The following is a 22,797-nucleotide window of genomic DNA, read 5'->3' as shown; positions in this document are numbered from 1 at the left end:
GTTTCCAGAACACCTGGCTGTCTTCTGCACAGAGCACCAGCCTCCTAAACTGTTGGAGTGCGGAGTTTGAACCCATCAAGGACATCCAATCATTCTGTTTCTTATCGACCACTTACTATTATAAACATACTGGCTGTTGAAAGGAAATTGAAGGTGAATAATGAAAGGAATCTCTAAGGTGCGTTCTTTCGCTTGTACTTTGTATTTTAATTCTATTTTTATAACCTGAAAACTTGCTATTATAGTTGAAGTTAGAGGAACTCTCTAGAGCCTTTTGTCAATTTAAATAGATTGACAAATTTCTCATCATCAAGTGTGTGTTTAAACAAAACACAGACTCTATAGACTATCATTGCCATCTTTGTCGTTATTTAAAAGCATATGTGACTTCTTCAGCGAATTGGGAAAAAAGGTACCTCAAAAGTCACTCAAGATGATAATGGAGAGCTCTATCAGAAGATATACTAATTATTTGAGGGGTTCAGTGGCTTTGCATAAAACAACCATACATTAAAATGTTAATCCTTACTTTGTATTCCTTAGAAGTATCATTGACCAATTACTGCATGAAACTTTCAACTGAGTTTGAAGCTTGCTTGCTGGCCTGAATATGAATCACCTGTTATTTAACCACAACATTAATAACTCTATTAAACTAGTTTGTATTTTCTGAACATAATATAAGTTGGTGAAAATAATTCAGTTGGTCATTTTTTGTGTTTCATGCATACTAAGCTCTGTTCATACTGTACTGTATCACTTCAGTGAGGTTTAACTTATCCTTTTCCCAGAACTGTTCTTTAGAGGGCAGGTTTGTTCGGCTCGCAGCTCTCGTACTGGGTTCAATCCCCAAACCCCACCAGCTCTTTTACTGGGTTCAATCCCCAAACCCCACCAGCTCTTTTACTGGGTTCAATCCCCAAACCCCACCAGCTCTTTTACCGGGTTCAATCCCCAAACCCCACCAGCTCTTTTACTGGGTTCAATCCCCAAACCCCAACAGTTGTTGTACTGGGTTCAATCCCCAAATACCACAAGCTCTTTTACTGGGTTCAATCCCCAAACCCCACCAGCTCTTGCACTGGGTTCAATCCCCATATCCACCACCTATCTGATGCATCCTTGACCGAGAGGCCTAAACCTCTGCCGAGTGTCCCTGTTAGACACTTTGGAGAAAGCACCTGCTGAATACACTTAGTAGAATAAGTAATAACATGTTAGATAATATATATACGTCTGCATTTTTCCTTCCTTTTACAGGAAGTGCATACAGAGAGTGCATGGATAACGGCACCTGGGCTGAGAGGAGCAACTACTCCAGCTGTGAGCCCATCCTGGAGGAGAAGGTAGGAGATCAGCACTGCACCTACTGAGAACCAACCCGCCCAAACACCTGCTACCTCCACCTCCTGAGAACCGACCACACCCAGACACCTGCACCTACTGAGAACCGACCACGCCCAAACACCTGCTACCTCCACCTCCTGAGAACCGACCACACCCAGACACCTGCACCTACTGAGAACCGACCACGCCCAAACACCTGCTACCTCCACCTCCTGAGAACCGACCACACCCAGACACCTGCACCTACTGAGAACCGACCACGCCCCCTCACCTCCACCTGCTGAGAACCAACCACACCCAACACCTGTCACCTCCACCCCCTAAAAAATAATGCCTCTCAATACATGAGATCTGACAGTATAAGCAGCCTTTATACAGCATATGTGGAGGGCTGGGCGATAAATCGAATATATGCGATGTATCACGAGATGTTCTCCAGGGGATGTATAAAATGCCCCTGTCGCGAACATCGAATACAAATTGGCACGTAATCTGTTTATTTTTGCCGCCGCCGGCATACTCATTGTGCGTTCACACCAAACGCGACGGGGCGACAAAATCCCATATAAAGTGAATGTAGACACATATCGGGCGAATTCTTCGCGAGAGAAAACCGGCAACAAGTTTTGATTTGTCAAATTCGCTCGAGTTGAAATGTATTTTAATTTCTCGTGATGACAGCCAATCAGCGTTCAACAGCGCGGCCACTGAGTGACATGTGTAACGTAAACAGCCAATCAGCGTTCAACCGTCAAACTCAGTGCAGTGCAGTCCAGGGTGAACTGCAGTATTGAGGAGAAAGTGAATGTTGCCGTTTGCGACTCCCGGAGCTCTATATATAATAGTATATAATATAATATAATTGTATAATATCACGGCCAAAAGCTCTGTGCGCCTCCGACGTCTCTCCCTCTTCCACAAAAGGTAAAGACATGCAATGGCACAAACACACTCACTCCCCCCGCCGGTGTGACGTAGTCTGGACGGCGCGCTGCTGTAGGTGTGTGTACCTCCGACCGGTGAGTGAGAACAGCGATAGAGAGAAAAAAGGATGGAAACTGAGGATTTGGTTTTGAAAAAGAATAGCATTGGATCCGTCGTCTGGCAGTGTATATATAATAATTATTATGCAAACAGTTAATAAATAATTAACGGTTTGAATAAATGCTGTGTTGGTAAATCTAACTTGCTGTGATTTTCCTTTTCTTATGTGCATGTTCTAAATTGTTCCAATACAAAGCACTAATGAGTTTAAACAATATGTTGTTTCATGTAATCTACATGCAGACTTATATTTCAGGAATACTAGAATTATTACTGACGTAACATTATGCCAGACATGGTTGAATCGAACATTTATGATGTGCTCTAGAGGAGATTCAAAATATATCGAGATATATATTGTGTATCGAGATATAGTAAAAAAATATCGAGATATTCATTTTGGCCCATATCGCCCAGCCCTATGTGGAGCTCATAACTGTAGATCCATCTTACCGTTTTCATATATTCCTTTCACATATAGGTCTCCTTATATAATGCACCGTGATCATTTCAAACAGTTCGATCTAGACTTTCTGGGGGGGGACTTTGACTTGATCGTGTCATGTTTAACCCTGTAATAACGACCCAAGCAAAATGTGTTTGCAGAGGAAATACCCGGTTCACTATAAGATCGCTCTGATCATCAACTACCTCGGCCACTGTATCTCCGTGGGAGCCCTGGTTGTGGCCTTCATTCTCTTCCTCTGCTTAAGGCAAGTTTAGAAATAGTCCTTCCCAAAAACATCCTACACGCATATGACGGCTCACAAACAGTCACGGACATTCAGTTAACGGCCAATGACAGCCGTCCTCGTCATTATCTCGTTCACGTCAAACGAGCAGATCCGGTCGTTTAGCGCGGTAACATGCATTAGCCCTGTGAAACGCATGCTGTGTGTTCAAAAGACACACACACATGCATTCACACACACACAAGCACATACATACGCATGAACAAACAGACATACACATACAGACACACACACACACACACACACACGCACACACACATATGTACAGATATGTTTACAACTAAGGCGTACCATGTCTCAAAAACGCACATACACAAACACACACACACACGCACACACACACAGACATGACCTTGTATTTCTTACTCTATTTACTTATAATGTATCCCCAATCTGCTCTGACAGAAGCAGAGACAAATCAGCATTAACTATCTCTTACATCATGCCGAAAGAGAAAATGTCTTTCAGCTGCATGAACTCATTATAGTATAATAAATATTAACAAGAACAATACTCCTTTGATGTCTATTTGTCTGATCTCTTCCATAGGAGCATAAGATGTCTTCGAAACATCATCCACTGGAATTTAATCACCACCTTCATATTACGAAACGTCATGTGGTTCCTGCTACAGTTGATTGATCACAATATTCACGAGAGCAATGAGGTAAAAACTAAAACCTTTTATCCTAAAACGTGAATTGGGATATATTATTAATAGACTTGATATATTCATGAAACATGAAATTACAGAATTATTGCTTGTCTTTGATTGACATTGAACTACCGTCCTCTCTTGCAGCCCTGGTGCCGGCTAATTACGACCATTTACAACTACTTTGTGGTGACTAACTTTTTCTGGATGTTTGTTGAAGGATGCTACCTTCACACAGCCATTGTAATGACCTATTCCACGGACAAGCTTAGAAAGTGGGTCTTCCTTTTCATTGGATGGTGTAAGTACAACAGACACACAATGTGCAGCGGGAAACAAACAAACAACCAGCCCTTTGTGCACGGGAGCAAGGGATGCATGGATTAAAATATGTCTAAATAACATCCTCACAAACTTTCAGAGGATCAAATCTATTTCAGGTGGTTATGTATTCATAGAATTATCTACCCACCACTCATAGAAAAAAGCACAGCTTACGGGGCTCGCTTGAATGAAGGCCTTCTTGTGAGGAACGGTTCACAATGTCACAGAGCTACACATCATTCAGTCAAACGTCTCCCACTTCATTTGAAACCACCGAATCTTGGAGAGAATCCCGTTGACTATGAGTCGCGCTCGGTTTGGCCGTGTTTTCCAGAGATAGAAACTGTGTGTTGCGCGCGGTGGGAAGTAGATGTAGGGTACAGTTTAGCACCACATCAATTATACACAATGGCCCGTCTCCACGTGCGCTATTAGAGAGAACACGGAGCGGAAGGCGGGAGACCCTGCCTGAACACTCTGCTCCCAACCCTCTCGCTTTGGGCCGCGTGCGAGCGCTCTCCCCTGCTCACTTAGCCGCCACAGTGCCGTTTGGGGTGGTGCGTGTCTCGCTCATTGTAAGCCCAGCGCACACACAGAGGAAGAACTGGGATTAATGTGCTTCACATTAAAAGATGCTTTCATGGAGCCAACGCAAACAGATGCAGCGGGATGCACGCCACTCACAGTGTACTGTAAAGCTGTACGTTTAGGACGATATAATACGAATAATGAGAACAATGCATACATATCTAAATATATATAGATGTATGTATGTATATGTCATTTGGTGGATGATTTTAACTTAAGCATCTGATGAGTGCGAGTGCATACGTGCTTTGCATATGCTGCCCCAGCAGCTACCGAGCACTCAACATTGTCGATGTGTAGAAAATAGAACATTTAATCTTAATAAGCAGAATATGTGTTCAAGGAATAACTCGTCAGTAGGCTACAATAGGTTTATAGGTCAAACTATTTAGATTTAGAGTAATGAAATATTTAAAACAGAGATATTGACAAATGGAATACACTATCACAATGTTCCAGCTGTACAATATGCGGCGTAGGCAGATTGGTAAAGATGTATGATCCGCCGGTGTGGTTTTGGCTGAGGTTTAGATTTAAGTTCATCCTCTGGGACTCAATGATCCATCGCAGTACCCTGCTAAAGTCACAGATGGTGTTGAAATAACCCACCATCCATCTTCTAATGGTGTATCTATGCTGGCTAATTGAGGAGAAGAATATTGCAAAGAGAGTCCTGAAGCATTCTGCGAATAATGATTTCTTTAACAGAGCAGCCTCACCCACCCTATCGAGTAATGAGTCTACGTTTTTCGGTAGTCTCAAGACAGCCGCTAATTAGCGTCCTTCTGCCGATCACAGGAAGTGGAACAGTTTAAATCTGTCTTGGCACCAGGGAACTCGTGAGGAGGAAGGAGCAAAGACAGGATACAGTTGTAGACGTTGTCAAACAATGCCACAAATGAGTCTCCCTCTACAGAAGTACACCCAGGAGCATTTCAACTGCTTCCTTCCATGATGACCTTTTACGCCTCATATCGTGAATTTCGAAACGTTAATATACCCATCATGCAATGACCCAACGACAATTTGCATTCAATTGCAGAGTGAGACTGAACAATGACGGCGATAGTGTCCGTGAGAGGCTTGAATTAAATGATTGCCCTGTTAGCAAGGTAAATTGGCGGATGTGTGTTGTCCTTGTTCGAAGTAGAAGTGGTGTCGTCCACTACTTTTGATCCAGCACAACGCCCCCTCCCGATGTTTCAAAATGTAATTTACCTTTTCCACTGAAAACATCTTAAGATGACCTTTTATGTTCTCATTCATTACTGCATAATTGTGCTTTGCAAACACACTCTAAAATGAGTTTTTCATTTCCATGTGATTAGGTATTCCATGTCCTATTATCGTTGCATGGGCCATTGGAAAACTCTACTATGAAAATGAACAGTAAGTGTCCACTTAAGCTCTGCATCTCTGCACATGACATATGACTACAGTGGTTACACCTGGGTTTTAACAAAGCATTCATTCATGTGTTAAGGTGCTGGTTTGGCAAGGAGCCTGGTAAATATGTTGACTATATTTACCAAGGGCCGGTGATACTGGTACTGTTGGTGAGTAATTCTGAACCTGATTCATAATGTCACACGTTAATTTTATTTATTCACATATCATGTCCCAAACATTGTATTTTGAATGTGAATTTAAGTAACACTAACATTTTCAGACCTGTGAAATATGTGATCAAGCATTAGGTGAACTGAATGCCTGGAGAGGAAAATCAATGAATGAAACCCACCATCTTCTGAGCATGCAGTTTGTTGACTCAAAGGGTGTCTGTTTGTGCCATTTGGCTGCTAAAAATAGGTGTTAAAATGCCATCATGTTTGTGTTTTATTGTTCAACTGAGCCTACCTTGCTATGAAATTGTTCACCAAGTTTATTTATTATGAGGTGTTTCCAATATCTCACCCTTATATTTGTTCACTTTTAGTGTGGCTAATTAACACTTGTGTTGGCATTAATTCATGTCTTTGTATTCCTGGCAGATAAACTTTGTTTTCCTCTTCAACATAGTGAGAATTCTCATGACCAAACTGAGAGCTTCGACCACCTCTGAAACCATACAGTACAGGTATGTATACTATAGCCGCATCAATATAGCGGTTCTTACTCATTTTCTACACCGTTACCTGCTCAAACGGCCAGTTAATGCTGAGTTTCAGGAGTGGTTAATTACTGATATATTAAACCTTAAAAGGGATTGTGTGCTCAATTCGAACTGGAGCAAATACATTGGAGCCGATTACTTTTTCAAGGGGGAAACAAACACATTGTCGCTTGGTCTCCTAGGTAAACGTAAACTTTTCCAATTAAAATCCCCAATTTAGAAAATAGTGCACAATGTTCATGCGTCATTATTTGCAATTATTATGAAGAAATATAAATCTCAACCATAGCACTGCTCGTGATTTCAGGTTCACTGATCTCTAATGAGTGAACTTCTCTGTTGAACCCGTAATAAAACCATTAGAATAATTTCTGTGTTGCTCTGGTGTGTGCTTACTGACCTGTGCACGAGTCTGTTCCATTCATATGCCTTTGTGTTGTTGTTTTTTACCATTTTAAAGGCATTCTCCCTATTTTTCTTCCACACAGAAAGGCTGTGAAGGCAACGCTGGTTCTACTGCCTCTGCTGGGCATCACCTACATACTCTTTTTCGTGAACCCTGGAGAAGATGACATCTCTCAGATAGTCTTCATCTACTTCAACTCCTTTCTGCAGTCGTTTCAGGTACGGAGGGGCAGGGTAATGACCGGGGAGGGCTGGGGCCACGGGGAAACCGTGCAGTTAATCGAATCAGAATCCTTTCATCATGAGCACGTCCTGCTACTTTTGTTCCATTATTTCTTTGGGCGAGAGCTTTCAGCTCAGAAGTGAGGGCACAGGATGATGAGGATGATGATGATGATGATGCTTGTGTACTGTTTCAACACAAACACAGACACACACACACACACACACAGACCAACTCCCAGCATCAGGCCTCCCTGTAGCCCATGCTTAGTGCTCAACTGTCAGCGTGAGATGTGAGGAGTGGGTGCTATTCTCTGCGTGGGTATTTGCCTTCCACTCGTCAGGAATGAGTCAGGCAGGGGAAAAAATACAAGAAACCAGTTGAAGTCAGTCGAGGCCACTGCAGTCCCGTCACACAGACACACACACACACACACACACACTTGCACAATTCCAACGCAAACTGGCACAAGCACACAGCGGTCGTCTTGAAAACATTTCAGAGCGTGTTGTCTTCTGGGAATATTCGATTGCGTTCATCAGTGGAGACGGTGTGCAGAGCATTACGGCGTCTTGAGAGCCACTCTCCTCTGGAGGTTGTGTCTGTATACACAGTGGGTGTTGTGAGGGTTGCATACTCAAACCCAGCTGCCTTTGTTTTTGTGGTTTTGTCTGTTCCAGGGTTTTTTTGTGTCTGTGTTTTACTGCTTCCTAAACGGAGAGGTGAGTGGACAGCCTTTCGCCCAAAGCCCTCCATGGCTCGCTCATGTATTTCATTTGAAATGTCAAGTTGAAATGTTAATTGTTTCCTCTATGAAGGTTCAAATGGGTTTCATTAACCCCTGTACATCGCTCTCGAGGCTATACTTACCTTTCAACTTGTTTGATTCAATTATTATTTAATGTTGGCCAACTCATAAAAACAAACCATATCCAACTATATATTATTATTATTATTTAAAGATTGATTGAAATTACCCTTTTGCTTTTCCGAGCAAACCGTTAAGTCCCAATGGCCAAGCAAGCAATAAACATGTGTTTTAAGTATTGTTGCATGTACGCATCATAAAATGCATCTGGATCAGGCATAAATAATGATTACTATGATTTTGTTTTGCTTTTGCTTCTCTGTACTTTGTCCAGCTGTGTTTTAGAAACTTGGATGTAGCACTTCCAATTTAACATTCTCTGGTGGTTCTTTGAGCGAAGTCTATAGGTCTCTTTGGATAAAAGCGTCTGTGTGGGAGTGTGTGTGGATGACTGCTGGTTTAAGCAGCCTCCCCAGCCCCCAATCAGTCTGCCTCGGGCCGGGTGAGGCTGCATAAACCAGCCGTCATCCACACACACTCCCACACAGACGTGAACGCACGTCGGGTCTCTTTCAAGTGACATTGTTCTCGGCAGGTGCGCTCCGCCGTGAGGAAGAGGTGGCACCGTTGGCAAGACAACCACGCCCTGCGGGTGCGGGTGGCCCGGGCCATGTCCATCCCCACCTCCCCCAGCCGCATCAGCTTCCACAGCATCAAGCAGACCACGGCCATGTGACCCCAGGGGCCGCAGGGCCACGGGGCCGCCTCCGCCGCTACCACAGGTGGAGGAGGAGGAGGAGGAGGAGGAGGAGGCAGCTGAGGTGGAAACAACGCTGCCACGGAGACACTCACTTTGTGTTTGTCATTGTCGTCGAGTACGGACCATCGATGAGGCGGAAATAAGACTGAAATCCATAAGTCTGACGGGTTCACCCAGTGTGTGATGGCAGACGTATCGGGACCGTTTCCTTCTAATTTATTTGTGAGGGAAGAGGAGCCATGAAGAGTGGCTGGGATGTGGACCCCATGCATTATGCTTGTCGTGTTTCTGTGTATTTATATGTCTGGTGTCCGTTTTGAAGAGTACATTGTTTATGTATTTGTGACTTACTTAAAACTGGAACCCATTTCCAAGTATTGCAGATCATAAAGAATGGTATCGTGTCTGGCAACCGGGGCATAGAGTCTGTTCCACTTTCATGAGGACAATTGCTCGGATACAATTAGTGCATGATCATTTTCTGAGGAAAGGCAAGGTGTCTTACAACAGCAGGGGAATCAGCCTGATGAAGATTAGGGCTTTGATTCTCCCAAATCCACATTGTTGTTATCAAAGAGCCCCTTGAGCACACTCGTCATTGGATTGCCTCAATTACAAACACAGTAGTATGCGTTAGAGTCTGGAGTTATTCATCCTGTTTCAAAGAATTTCTCTTGCCTTTTTCCAATCTTCCCAAAAAGTTATTGCAACAGGAGTGCCACGATTGTATTGTTCCGTCATTGCTGTTATTCCTCCTAATTCACAATGTGAGCATCTTCTCCTAAAGCCCCATCTGTTTGTGGACTGTTCGACTCTGACTTGAGTTGGCTTGGATTTTGTTTAACACACTCTTTAGATCATTAGGACCAGTCACGTGTGTTTTGTTGTTCTATTCATATCCCCTGGAGGCTGATGAATGAGCCCTTCACAAACCTTTCAATGCCTCCAATCTCCACTATAATTATACCCATTACGTTATGCTAATAATGCACGTCGGGGGTCATTATAATCCCCCCCTTCAACCCAAAGATATGTAAACAGCGTAAACAGAAACGTTGTTGCATGCCCTCTGATACGAAGCAAGCCACAGGCTGATCTTATGTCAAATCAGTTGTGAGCTTTTTCTTTGGTTTGGTTTCCTGCGTGGATTCCTCTCACTGAAGCGCCAACCGTTGGACCAATGCGTCTGGTCCAAGAGATAAAAACCTTGCTGACAGAGTAGAGCTACGTTTGCCCTTTTCAAAGGCTTGCTCCGGTCAAAACCTCCTGGTCCTGGAAATGGAAATGACCCCTACGAAATAGCCGGCCCCCTCCAGGGCGAACCCTAATTTGGGGATTCGGGGAGTTGACATGTAGCTGGGAAGCCGCCATGGTCTCCCCTCTGTCTGCCAATAGGAGGATGTTCCCTGGATTAGCTCGCCGCGGCGTGTTATGGCTGCTGATAGGAAACAGCCCAGATAAGCAGGCTGGTTCATGCGTAGCAGAGGTCGGAGCACTGTTGTTGAAATGAGACTGAAATGAGACCAATCTTTCCTCAATGATGAATAAGTGGTGCCAAACAATTCAACAATGTGACAGATGGTAGTAATTCCCATTATGATTGAGTTGCATGAAGTTTGAAAAGTCATGTCATTTGGTTTAAGACATTTTGTCATCATGAGTGTAATTTGGCAGCGACCTCCCCTGCTCCCAATTTAGCCCTAACATTTTCACAATGATACAATCTTTTCAGAGCCCCAAAATGCGATGTGATTAAGATGCAGAACATATGCCATTCATTCATCCGTCTTTGAACTGCGCAGTTCCATTTTTGTATTGTGTATAAACGTGATGCACGGATGTTTGTGTCGTCGTGCTGTTGGACCAACTCTCTTTTAAAACGTATATTCCAGCTTTGATGATCATTCAATATATATATAAACAGACCCATACAAGAACATGCTGACTTAGGGAAATACATCAACATCAACACAGGTACAGCGAAACTGACCTGCTGGCCCAGTTTGGGAAATTATTTTTGCATATATATTTATATATATATATATACATATATATATATATATATATCTCTGTTTGAAATCACCAAAGAGTCTAACATGTATTTACTTATCTACAAACTTACTTGGATAGAAAGACATACTGTTCCGGCTGTGCACTGTACATAGACCATAAGCGGGGGCATGATTTATATACCTTTGTTTAAAACTGTGTTTGTAACACTTAACAATAAGGGTACATTAATTAACCGTTATTACCTTAAGTTAATGCAGTATTAATCATTTACTAACAGTTAACTAATGGTCAAGTAATCTTTTACTAATGGTGTTCATATAGTTCTAGCATAGAATATATTAAAGTATTATAGTAATATAAAATAAATAATGTATAAATGAATACCTAAGATACCACCATAAGTAAACAAATACTAGAACATTAATGAAGTCATACTTAATTATAAGGTACTGCTTATTACTGCATTAAATAATGTTCATTCATGGTTGATTACCCTTATCTTAAAGTGTTACCAATGTTTTATATATTGTGTCCGTGACCTGTGATTCAATAAGTTGTCATTGGTGTACTGGTGTATACATTTTATTAAGTTTTATTTTATTTGAATTGAAACGTTTGTGTTTATCCACCCAGGTTGCCTTACAAAGCAAATGTAAATGTACATTTGTAGGTACGAAAAACATGTATCTGTATATTATGTACTGGTCTGTGATCAAATGAGATTTGTACATTCACATGCAAAAAGAAAGATATAATTAAAATCTTATACTTGGTGGTTGGACCATATAGCCGACAATTTTTAAAACAGCCTGGATATGTGTGTTTACTCAATGAACCGAGCATATTGGGTCAGATCGATAAAGTTGGCCGTCGTACTTTCTTGTCATGAATTGCACAAATGGAAAATGCTCGCTTGACGTGCTTCTATGTTTTTGCTCTTTTCCCTGTCTTGAAGCATTACACGGCATGCCTTCAAAAAGTGTTTACACAGGGCTGATGATTCGATAAAGATTTCTCTTGATGATGATGCTGGAAGTCTGGGCTGGGCATCTGCAGGCTTACCGACACTGAGGCATGCAGATGTAACTATCATTATAGTGTTTTATCACACTGATTAGAATGATTGGCTTATTGTGCGTGGTCTGAGCAGAGTACTAGCCACATTATGTAATATGCCTGTAGATTTAGTTCTGTCATGTAACCACGGGGTTGGGCTCGGGTGAAGTGGAGCATGAAATGTATCTGAGGAGGCCCACTCCCCCCTCAGGACACAGGGAGATAAGCAGTTCCTCACAATCCGAGCAGACCCTGATTCAGTTCCAACGACAATTAACGGTTATTAATAACGTGCAGCGTGGCCTCATTTGGCAGACATCTGCAATCTGCTCTCCCTAGTGTGCCCCAAGCTCTCTCTACAGTAGGTCAAGTCAGCACTTAAGAAAATAAGCCACCCTCATCAGGACATTTTTGTTGTGTCGTGTCGTGTCGGAGGCCTATCATATATTCTAGTTAAGACTTTGTGTTTTTCAACCCAGCAACACGGGGCCAGGGATCCTACACAGCTCTTTTAAAGGAGTCGTGCAGTCCGCTGGCTCAATGTATTGCTGTCGTTGTTTATTTGTTGGCAACTTGGGCGTGTCCTGGAAACGACACAATTTATTTTCCCAGCCCTAGTGGGTCTCTCTGTGAAAAGTATCTCCCTGCTAGCATTGATGTGTTCTCCCTATTTTCGTGGAGGAATACCAAGTGGCAATAGCTACGATTGGGAAAGATAGCTGATGTGCCGAAAGCAGTTATTTGTCAAATGGAAGCCAGGCTAGCCTTGTTGCATTCAACTCCATTTCATTCAACTCCACTTCATTAATCAAAGACATGACAATAATTGTCATTGAAATGAAAAGACAGTTAAATATAACGGTGTAAATATTATGGCCTTTTCATATCCCTTCCAATATAAAAGCAGTGTGTATGCTACCAGGGTCCCATGTTCCCAGCATCCCATGTTGCCAGGGCTCTGTTCTTCTAGGTCCTATGTCCCCAGGTCCATAGGACCATGTTCCTATGTTACCAGGTCCTATGTTACCAGGTCCTAACCAGGGTCCTAAGTTCCCATGGTCCCATGTTCTCAGGGTCTATGTTCTCAGGGTCTATGTTCCAGGGTCTATGTTCCAGGGTCTATGTTCTCAGGGCCTTTGTTCCAGGGTCTATGTTCCAGGGTCTATGTTCTAAGGGTCTATGTTCCAGGGTCTATGTTCCAGGGTCTATGTTCTCAGGGTCTATGTTCTCAGGGCCTATGTTCCAGGGTCTATGTTCTCAGGGTCTATATTCTCAGGGTCTATGTTCCAGGGTCTATGTTCCAGGGTCTATGTTCTCAGGGTCTATGTTCTCAGGGTCTATGTTCCAGGGTCTATGTTCTCAGGGTCTATGTTCTCAGGGTCTATGTTCTCAGGGTCTATGTTCTCAGGGTCTATCTTCCTTGGTCCTATGCTCCCATGGTCAAGTCAAAATATTTTATAAATAAAATGCCATTTTTTTATATTGGAATGATGCTTTATAGCAGCTAGATAAACAGAACAAACAAAGTCCTCTGCGGGTCGATTTCAACCTATTTTTGACGATTTTTTTTGATGATCTTAACAACAGTAAGTTATGGCAGTTTTGTTAAGAATGTGAAGTTATTTATGAGGTTCAACCAATGAGGTAAAACGAGTTTTTAAAGTGAAAAGGCCAAAATTGACCAGTGAACACAATCGGTACATGCCCCATAGCACAATCTGAGGGTAAAGTAACAATTTCAAAAGATTTGACCATTTTCCTCTGCCTCTATGTTCAACCTCATGCTATGTTCCCTGAACATTCCCATACATGCAAACACCCGTTCAGATTTTCAGATCCAAGTTAACAATAACTATGTTCCTATTATAGGCCACATAAATCTGTGAACATAGGGACCCTGGGAAATGACCGGCATGGCAATTCCTTATGTATATGATCTGGGACAAATAATGCATTTCTGACAGAAGAGAAGGGAATGTTAAACGTAGAATTACACATTCAAAAAGCCCAGTTCAGTTTTATCCTCAACAGTCCAACATGTTGCGAATGTTGGCGAATGATTAATGAATGGTGAAACTGAGATTTAGCATTAGGAAAAATGTATCCTTATTAAAAAAATATTATAAATCTAATAATAATATCCTTAAAAAGCATTCTTTGGCCATTTGCCAAAAGAAGGTTTACATGTTCCACATCCTTGGTGCCATTCAGTACTGTTTCTATACTGCCAGGACCTGGCTTATAGGCAGAGTGGAAAGTATAGTCCTGACCAATCATCAAACAAACCTTAGAGATGCTAAGTTATAAATAACCATTGTTCATCAAACCATTCAAGCTTGATCAGTGTAAATGTCAGTTTGGGACATCAGCTTTCATGGCATTTCCCCCAGGATGGCTAGGGGAATGTGGATGTGGACGTAGAATAGGAATACCCCTGAAAAATAAGCACAAAAGGCAACAGTCCCATCGTGATAGCCCTGCTGAAAGCCACACGTTTGAAGGGAAGTAAGGGGAACTCTGAAAAGGCTCTCAGTCTCGACACTTCGTCCCTTAATCCTGGGATCTCAGTGGTCCTTTGGTTTAGAAATGAATGGAAATTATCTTGGGAGACAAGGAAAGTTATACAGGGCAGAAAGCTGAAGGACAAACATAACACCACCAAGGTCGCACAAACAATAAATGAAAAGCGGTGCAAACTTAAGGTGCAAGTGCATGCATTGTATTACTGTTATGAGGCTGAATACGGTTCAGCACACTTCTTGTCGTATGTTAACCAATCTGGGTGACGGCACCCCATTCTGAGAACACGCTGGCCTTTTGCAATACAAAGAAATTATATTTACATACATTATGGCATGATTCAGTTTGTGTGTGTGTGTGTGTGTGTGTGTGTGTGTGTGTGTGTGTGTGTGTGTGTGTGTGTGTGACGTGTGTGTGTGTGTGTGTGTGTGTGTGTGTGTGTCTTCCATAACAATTTAATTACAAGAAAAAGGCAAAATATTGGAAAATGTGATTGGTAAGTCCTAGAATATTTACATTACATGTCTAACACGAGCATCTATTTAAGCTCTTGAACTAACTGTTGCAATTATGGCATACAGGATTTAATTAGAAAATGTCCAACCCTGGGGCTTCCCAGTGGTGCACCGGGAAGAGCGCGTACCATATAAGGCTCAGTCCTGATGGCAGCGACCCGGGTTCAATAACTGCACGTGGTCCTTTGCTGCATGTCCGCCCCTCTATCTCCGATACTTTCCTACTATCTTACTCTAGCATAAAATTGCAGAAAAAAATCTAATAAATAACAATGTCCAACCTAAAGAAATAGCGCCCTCTACTTGCAGAAGAAAGTAATCACTAATAAACTAGCCTTAAACTGATTTGGGAGTTAACGCCACCACTCTTCCAAAACATACCTGTTGTCTCAATAGTTGAATGGATTCATTCGTTAAGATGATTTGATTATTTATCCAATTGACAGGCATCCGTGAAATGTTGTTTAAATATGGACATCCAGCACTAGTAGATTATAGAGAGTGGTAAAGTGTTCTTTACCACAGGCACACTTTGTTCCTCATTAACTGGGAGGAAGAAAACCTTTAGCCTGTTTTTGATATAATCCATAACACTGTTTGTCCGTTTGTTTTAGGATGTGTCTAAACATTCTACGCATTAACATTCATCATGTCGGGCTCATTTCGGTGGTCTCCCTGGACATGAGGGCCTACTCATGTCCAGATGCAGAACCGCTCCTCTAGTGATCTTAGAATGTCATATCAAAGGGTATAGCACCCTCTGCTGGATGACCTGTGAACTGCTTCAACTTTACTCCTGTACTGTCAAAAAGCATCTTAAAGAATTGTTGGAAAAAGTATCCTTTATTTCCGAATTTAATTAGGTTACAATATGAACAAGGTTTATGTGCAACAAATGTATACTGTTTCTTGCCTCCAAGTCGGGCACTCAATCAAGACAAACAACATTGAAAAGTCCTTTGTAACGCAATATGCATAAGTGAAGACTGGGAGATAGAATTGGATGTATACATCGATTCCGGCCTTCTGAAGTCATCATTTTCTGATGGAAGATAAGAGGGTAAGGAGGGGGGCGGTAAGACACTTTGTGTGACCTTAAAAGTCACAAATCTTAAAAAATCTCAGAATACGTTTTTGAGTTAATGTTGAGGAGAAGTTCCCTCACCTTAAGACGCCATGATGTGTTTGACAAAGGCCTCGTAGTTGATGCAGCCGTTGGCGTCCTCCTGGTTCTGCATCAGCTGCTCCACCTCGTCCTCCTTCAGCTTCTCACCTTCGGCCCACATGGGAGAACAACGTTCACTTAGAGTGAGACATAGCCCTACTATATTATTGACAGATTAAAAAAAAAAAAAAGTATATATGAATCTTAAAATAATAGCTCAGAAATAAGTAAATAACAATAATAATCACTGAGGAATACCAAAAGTATGTTTAATTTCATTTTTTAAAGAGTTGAGAAGTGAACGCTTCACAGACATATTGACAAAAAGTGTCTCAGACATGATGAATCCCAAAAATGTTCCTCAGTCGCTTGCGACACCAACAGAACAGCCGACGAAACACTGCTGTGTAAACGTGCAGGACTAAGCCTAAGGGAAATGTCCAGCTAATGTCTAGGTATGGTCAGTGGCGTGCCGGGTCCGATGCACACCTCCCCATTACACTGTTGTCATCACCGCATTTATGTTTAATTTTTCATCATCAGCAATTGATGTGTGGCACCTCTTCAAAGGGAAACCTACTCACCCATTACTGAGAGAACGTGTCTGAGCTCAGCGCCCATGACTGTACCGTTGCCCTCCTTGTCGAACACCCTCAGACCCTCAACAAAGTCCTCATACGTCCCGCTGTCCTTCCCCTTACAGAAGTGCTGGTGCATAGGCAGGAACTCGTCAAAGTTCAGCATCTTGGTTTGCATTTCTGAAGAGAAAGTGTTGTCATAAATATTTGGCCTGTTAAGCCCTTTCACACTAATGGTGATTAAGGGCATTAAAAATACAATTGAATTGAATGAAATACAGATGCACACTGTTGTCATTATCATTTGTTGTTTTGGTGTTACTATTGTTATTATTGACTTATTCAAATCCTTTTTTGTATTCAATCTATTCATTACATGTCTGCAGAGGATGGACACAACAAAGAATTCAATGAGGACATATATTGGGCTCCATAATTACCTTCTGGCTTGGGCTTTCCTAGAACGTACATGATCTCCTTGTTGGTTGGGTTTTGACCAAGGGCTCTGGTGAGGTCGCCGCACTGTGCGTAAGTTATCTTCATTTCATTGGCGGGTGTTCTGTCGAACAACTGGAAGGCATCTTTGAAATCTGACAGGAAAAGAAACCGAGCCAAGAAACGGTGAATAATGCATCCTATGAACTCCCTGCATCCCTTTTGAATTTTTGTTCATTCGTTTTTTGTGCTGATGAGACGGTTACATTATGTCAAATTAATGTCACTGCCAACAAAAACCAAAAACAACATTAGAATGCCTTGTTGTGTTTCTTTCTTATCTATAATCGATTGATCTTGGAAATTTTCGGACAGAAATGGATTGGCGCTGGTCCTTGCTGAGAATAACAAGCTCTTCTATCCCTCTATAAATAGCTGGCGGCCAATACACTGGACCCACTGGACCCACTGGGACCACTGGGACAACAAGCCCAAACGTACCTTCAATTTGCTCAGGGGTGAACTCCAACTGAGGGGAGGCAAAGCACATGAAACCATTAGCGTTGTTCTGGAGCTCCGAGACAAACACCAAGAAGAAGGAATTCAAGCAGTGACACATAAATCAAGGAAAACAGAAACAAGGAAAAGGAGAGGGGAATCCCGTCCTTAACGACCTGTGGCCCTTATTAAAAACCCAGAGCTTTCTAAACGGCCCCCCAACCCGGTCCCGGAGCACACTAAGATTCCAGCGACTCAAGTTTCTCTGCGCTCATTCGAGGAATCTGCATTCCTCTCCTCTGCTTTGTTCTGTGGTAACCTTGAGTCCCAGTACAACAGCCTCTTCTCCCCACACCGCTAGACAACAGGCAGGGCGCTGTCTGACTCTCTCTTTTATTATAGCAAAGACGGTGTCATGAAGGGGTGTAATTAGAAAGCTGACCAACGGTGGTCCGCGCTGTGTAGGGCTCTTAAGATCAACTAGGTGTGATATGTCTAAAAATATGATACATGATATAAGGTAGGCCTCAAACCACTACTACTACTATGGCTATTATTATATTATTATAATAATGCTATATATAGCCTAATTATACAAAGTTCCTTTAAACATTGAACTATCAAGATAAAGCTTTTACATTTTTATTAAATTGTTATCAAAAGACAAAGTAGGTCCAAATAGACTGTAGGAGTGGAATAGATTTATCTTTATGTGCAGCATTAGGAATCCTAAAAACAAATCCCCATTTAGACTTGGATAAACATAAGCCAAGTTGATTATCACTGAATATGTTGATGTTGGATTCCTGACCACATCTCAAACCAGCCCTCTTGTCTCAGCACGGCAACACACCCAAGACCGCTATAAAAACAGTACAAATATTATCACAACACTTATCTACACACGGTTAAAAATGGATCATTGTTGGTTTTAATTATCCGCCTCTTTTTTCCCTTCTCCTAAGCAGTTCTCCCGCAGCAGACATGGTGGGTGGTCTCCAATTCTCAGACATAATGAAAATCATATTTTGTGGTTGTAACCTCGCTGCTTCAGAACATGGCTGCTCCCCTAAACCAAGCCGATGTCTAGACAAAGGACGCCAAGTCAGCAGAAGACCGGTTTTCCATGATGTTCCGTCTTAGCTACTATGCTATAGTTAGTAAGCCATAGCTTTACACTGAACAAGACTGACACAAACCAGAACACATTTAACACATGACAAATTAGTTGCAAGAATAGTAACAGGGATCCATTTACATAAAGTTATTATTGACCTATTCAGCTACGTATGCACATATTAAGCAAAACTATGCATGAAATGTTTTCATCCAAATCTAATCAAAATAAACTTCCTTTATTTTAGTTGAACGTGTTTGTGATGACGTTACCTCGGGTTTACCAATACTTCTGTCTGCATGCACTGTTGTGTTTATGTCACATGGTGTCCCTGGTGCTCTGTAAGAGACATGCATCACAGCATGTACGCCGCATTCACACGTCTAATCTCTAAATCGAAAGGGATTTCAGATTTTCTTTGGTTATTGCAATAATAGAATTAGAACACCTTTATTTTGCAATACAACACGATTAGGTCAACAGAAGAACGCACCCAACTTGTGATCAATAGATCCAAGTTTTCTATCGGTTATTTACCTTCACTGATGCAGAGTCAAACACTGGCGTCTTGGGGCGTTCGGGCTCAGGCTTAGGAGCTTCCACCGGCTTGGGCTCTTCCTTCTTCTTTGGCGCCATTGCGAGGGTCTTTCAAGGGTGAGGATAGGACGAATTAACACCGCCGAAGGGTTCTGCACGCTATGGTGGAAAGTAGCCCCTTAGGCTGGCGGGGCCCATTTATCTACTGTGCCACCACAGGTGTCATCTCCCAGCCCGCACACCGGCGCGTGACCTCCAGGGCCCGCCAACAATAGGCCGAGCACTATAAAAGGCGATGCCTTTGTGATTCTATTTAAGACAAAGGAGCGCGAATGTTGGCCTGCGTGATTAGGAGTGGGACATCAGAGACGCAAACCGCGGAGTAAATCCCCCCCCCCCCAGGAGCCTGAAACCTTCTTAGAGTCAATGGAGAGACCTTGAGTAACCTCACTCACACACACACACACACACACACACACACACACACACACACACACACACACACACACACACACACACACACACACACACACACACACACACACACACACACACACACATACACACACACGCACACCCCTTGTTTGCCAATTGAGTGAAGTGGAGGTCAGGGGGTTGCGGGCAATGACGTCATGACGACCAGACTTGAGATTCAGCTGTTGAGATGAGCCTATCACACGACGACAATAAGCAGCCATAATGCGCAACGAGGTCTTCTCCTTCAGATTTGCAAAAATAGGTTTATTTGGATCTGTCAATGACAATTGACAGACAATCAATGAACATTTGTTTTTGATGTTAATACTTATATGATAATAATATAGCTACAGCTGCTTGTCAACATGATGCTGTAAAAAAAGAAATGTGTAAATATATATATACATACAAAATGTATCATAGGTAGTAGTTTATTTGTGTAACTTTGTATAAATTGTATTTAGGCCTATGTGAAACATTCAACAATTAGAAAAGGTAATTCAATGATCCTTTGAAAAGGGTGTGTAGATGAACCAGATAAACAATATACAATTTCAACCACTTTCAATTACCTAACCTTATCAAGATAAGTAAAATGGGCTGGTTTAACAGGCCTTTATCTTGAAATAAATTCAAATACATAGCATATTCACATGCATCGTTATCCAACATGCAAGGTGTGTGACAATCCCCTAATGACATGATATCCGGCAGCTGATTAGAATCTGGACCTAGCAGCTTTTAACTGTATCACCTCACTTCTTCACAGCCACTCCTTAACATAATCATTTAGGTTGAGTCTGGAGTCTTTCAACTTTGACACATTAAACTATGCAAATGAACGCGTATGCAGGCAGGTTGCGGTCTTCAAACTGCCTGCTATGATTAGAACAGTAATGATGCTTTTACTAGCAGTACAGTGAGTAATATTGACTGGAAAACCATTTTACAGGTTGACAGTTGACCATTATGGTTTTGGATTAGGAGTTGGATTGAGTCCTTTTGTTTTGGAAAGGCATGATGGTGGTAGTATGCGAGGGTGTCTGACCTCCAGTGAAAGGTGGCTATGTTCAATCCCCTGTGACCATTCTACAGCCTACTCGTGGGCATCCTTGAGCAAGATGCCTGACCCAGAGGCCATTCGGGGCCTGACCTCTGACCTGTGAGGCATTATCCTAGGAATGAGGAATTTTAAAGATTGTTGTGGAGGCTAGACCCAGAGATTTGACTTAGAGATGGTTTCCATCTATAGGACAATAGGACAATGATGCACACCAAGGTCACCACTGTCACCATGGGAAATATCAACTACACACACTCGGATATAGGGTTTAACCTTGTAAGGATGTTTTCTTGGCCATGGTCATGTATAGAATCAACTCTTCTCTTTCATGTCAATGGAACGATAATTACAGATTCAATCAATTGCAAGTGGTGAAACTCAGCCCTCCCGAGGTCAGCAGGAGTTAAGACAGTTTGAAAAAGCAATGATTGCTTGTAACCTGAATAGTTGAAAACATACAACAACAACACAAAAATAACACAACATAGAGAAAATTTGCAGTACATACAAAAGCCCAAAGCTGATGTGCAGAATCATGGTCTTGAACCATGCCTACTAATCAGATCACCGTATGCCGGGGTCATTAAATTAGAAGTGGCTGCTTTTTGATCCTTATTAGGCCAAACCCACACATGACCGGTTTTGTCTGGGCACTGGCGCACGCCCGCCCACTTAGAGCAAATAAATACAATCGGAACAGAGGAAGAAACAATGACAAAAGGGTAGAAAGGGGGACCCCTCTAGAGATTTTATCTGGTAATCACCGTTGCCAGCTCAGAACAACAATCCCCCGTCATGATCCACCGTGGGGCGTCACAGGAGCCATCCCAGAGCTGCACTGCCTGCTATTTCTGTACCGGCCTGTTGTTTCTTCTGGCATGTCTCTTGGAAACACTTCAGCTTTCTACAATGCCAATTGTTGTACGGGCCCGGCAGGTGACCTTCAGCTGCAGCTGTGCTGTGCAGTGCACTTTTATTTTAGAAGTGGGCCCGGCCCAGTGCTCACTGGTTGCATCCGGTCCAGACCACTGGTTGAGACTGGGTGGTTCAGTGGAATTATGTCCATGAGGCTCTTCTGCCTTTATGAGCTGTGGCAAGAGCTTTTACCCTGGGATGAGCTGCTGAACCTCTCACATTCATTTGATGGTCTTATACGTGTGTTTTACTTTTATCACGTGTCTTAACCTGTATGAATGGGGATGAAGGTTTAGTGTCAGGGATGTCTGGTGAATCAAGTTTTATGTCTGCCACTATATAAATTGATAAATCAAGCTGTGGCGAGTGACCATTCAAATAATTGCAGTTCTGCAATTAAATAATTAGACATGGAGAATTAATATTCATATTTATATAATATAATTATATTACAATCATTTAAGAATGATCTAACAGTTTGAATTGATTATGGAAAATCATATCAAAACAAGTGTACCGTTCTGGCAGATACATTAATATTCATACTTCTCTTGATTACCTCTCCGTGGCGTTGTGGTGCCACTGCAAACGTTATTTTAGGCGTCTGATGACTAGTTCATTGTCATAATTTTGCTAATCCAAGAGGCGGTCACAAACTCTTTCTTTTGAACTACTCTTTTGATGAGAATTTTTTATCCAAATTTGAATTATTTACCTTAACACTACTGTGTGTGTGTGTGTGTGTGTGTGTGTGTGTGTGTGTGTGTGTGTGTGTGTGTGTGTGTGTGTGTGTGTGTGTGTGTGTGTGTGCGTGCGTGCGTGTGTGTGTGCGTGTGTGGTGTGTTTGTGTGTGTGTGTGTGTGTGTGTGTGTGTGTGTGCGTGTGCGTG

The 22,797-nt window shown here is 42.2% G+C and overlaps 2 protein-coding genes across 3 annotated transcripts in view; one reads left to right on the top strand and one right to left on the bottom strand.

The window, feature by feature from the left end:
• LOC115549148 (corticotropin-releasing factor receptor 2) overlaps nucleotides 1-11,837 on the top strand; it is a 36,284-nt gene extending 24,447 nt beyond the window's left edge. Inside the window, exons 3-12 of the mRNA XM_030364165.1 lie at nucleotides 1,261-1,346; nucleotides 2,998-3,104; nucleotides 3,693-3,810; nucleotides 3,946-4,099; nucleotides 6,039-6,099; nucleotides 6,194-6,266; nucleotides 6,702-6,787; nucleotides 7,312-7,447; nucleotides 8,132-8,173; nucleotides 8,855-11,837. Coding sequence (XP_030220025.1) covers nucleotides 1,261-1,346; nucleotides 2,998-3,104; nucleotides 3,693-3,810; nucleotides 3,946-4,099; nucleotides 6,039-6,099; nucleotides 6,194-6,266; nucleotides 6,702-6,787; nucleotides 7,312-7,447; nucleotides 8,132-8,173; nucleotides 8,855-8,995 — 1,004 coding nt within the window. The 3' untranslated portion in view covers nucleotides 8,996-11,837. The remainder of the gene's footprint in view (nucleotides 1-1,260; nucleotides 1,347-2,997; nucleotides 3,105-3,692; nucleotides 3,811-3,945; nucleotides 4,100-6,038; nucleotides 6,100-6,193; nucleotides 6,267-6,701; nucleotides 6,788-7,311; nucleotides 7,448-8,131; nucleotides 8,174-8,854) is intronic.
• A 4,110-nt stretch (nucleotides 11,838-15,947) lies between these two features.
• myl13 (myosin, light chain 13) lies at nucleotides 15,948-19,708 on the bottom strand. Of its 2 annotated transcripts, XM_030364822.1 has the most exons (7): nucleotides 19,454-19,708; nucleotides 19,189-19,306; nucleotides 17,803-17,830; nucleotides 17,307-17,456; nucleotides 16,873-17,046; nucleotides 16,289-16,396; nucleotides 15,948-16,165 (listed from the first exon to the last, which is right to left on the bottom strand). In XM_030364822.1, exons 2-6 carry the CDS (start codon nucleotides 19,270-19,272, stop codon nucleotides 16,290-16,292), a joined length of 543 nt encoding a protein of 180 aa, XP_030220682.1. In that variant the 5' UTR covers nucleotides 19,273-19,306; nucleotides 19,454-19,708; the 3' UTR covers nucleotides 15,948-16,165; nucleotide 16,289. The 2 variants fall into 2 exon arrangements, with proteins under 2 accessions (XP_030220682.1, XP_030220681.1); XM_030364821.1 differs by lacking the exon at nucleotides 19,189-19,306 and having other exon boundaries at nucleotides 19,454-19,665.
• Nucleotides 19,709-22,797: the final 3,089 nt, after the last annotated feature.

The sequence above is a fragment of the Gadus morhua genome, chromosome 8, assembly GCF_902167405.1.
Source record: "Gadus morhua chromosome 8, gadMor3.0, whole genome shotgun sequence".
Classification (NCBI taxonomy): domain Eukaryota; kingdom Metazoa; phylum Chordata; class Actinopteri; order Gadiformes; family Gadidae; genus Gadus; species Gadus morhua.
This window is presented reverse-complemented; position numbering and strand designations above follow the sequence as displayed.

Bases quoted from the DNA above. Each gene is read 5' to 3' on its own strand.
- myl13 (XM_030364821.1), bottom strand. From the start codon at position 19,552: ATGGCGCCAAAGAAGAAGGAAGAGCCCAAGCCGGTGGAAGCTCCTAAG. The intron at 17,457-17,802 runs GTACGTTTGGGC...TTTTCCTGTCAG, and splicing joins CACCCCTGAGCAAATTGAAG to ATTTCAAAGATGCCTTCCAG. The intron at 16,397-16,872 runs GTGAGTAGGTTT...TGTGGGCCGAAG, and splicing joins ACACGTTCTCTCAGTAATGG to GTGAGAAGCTGAAGGAGGAC.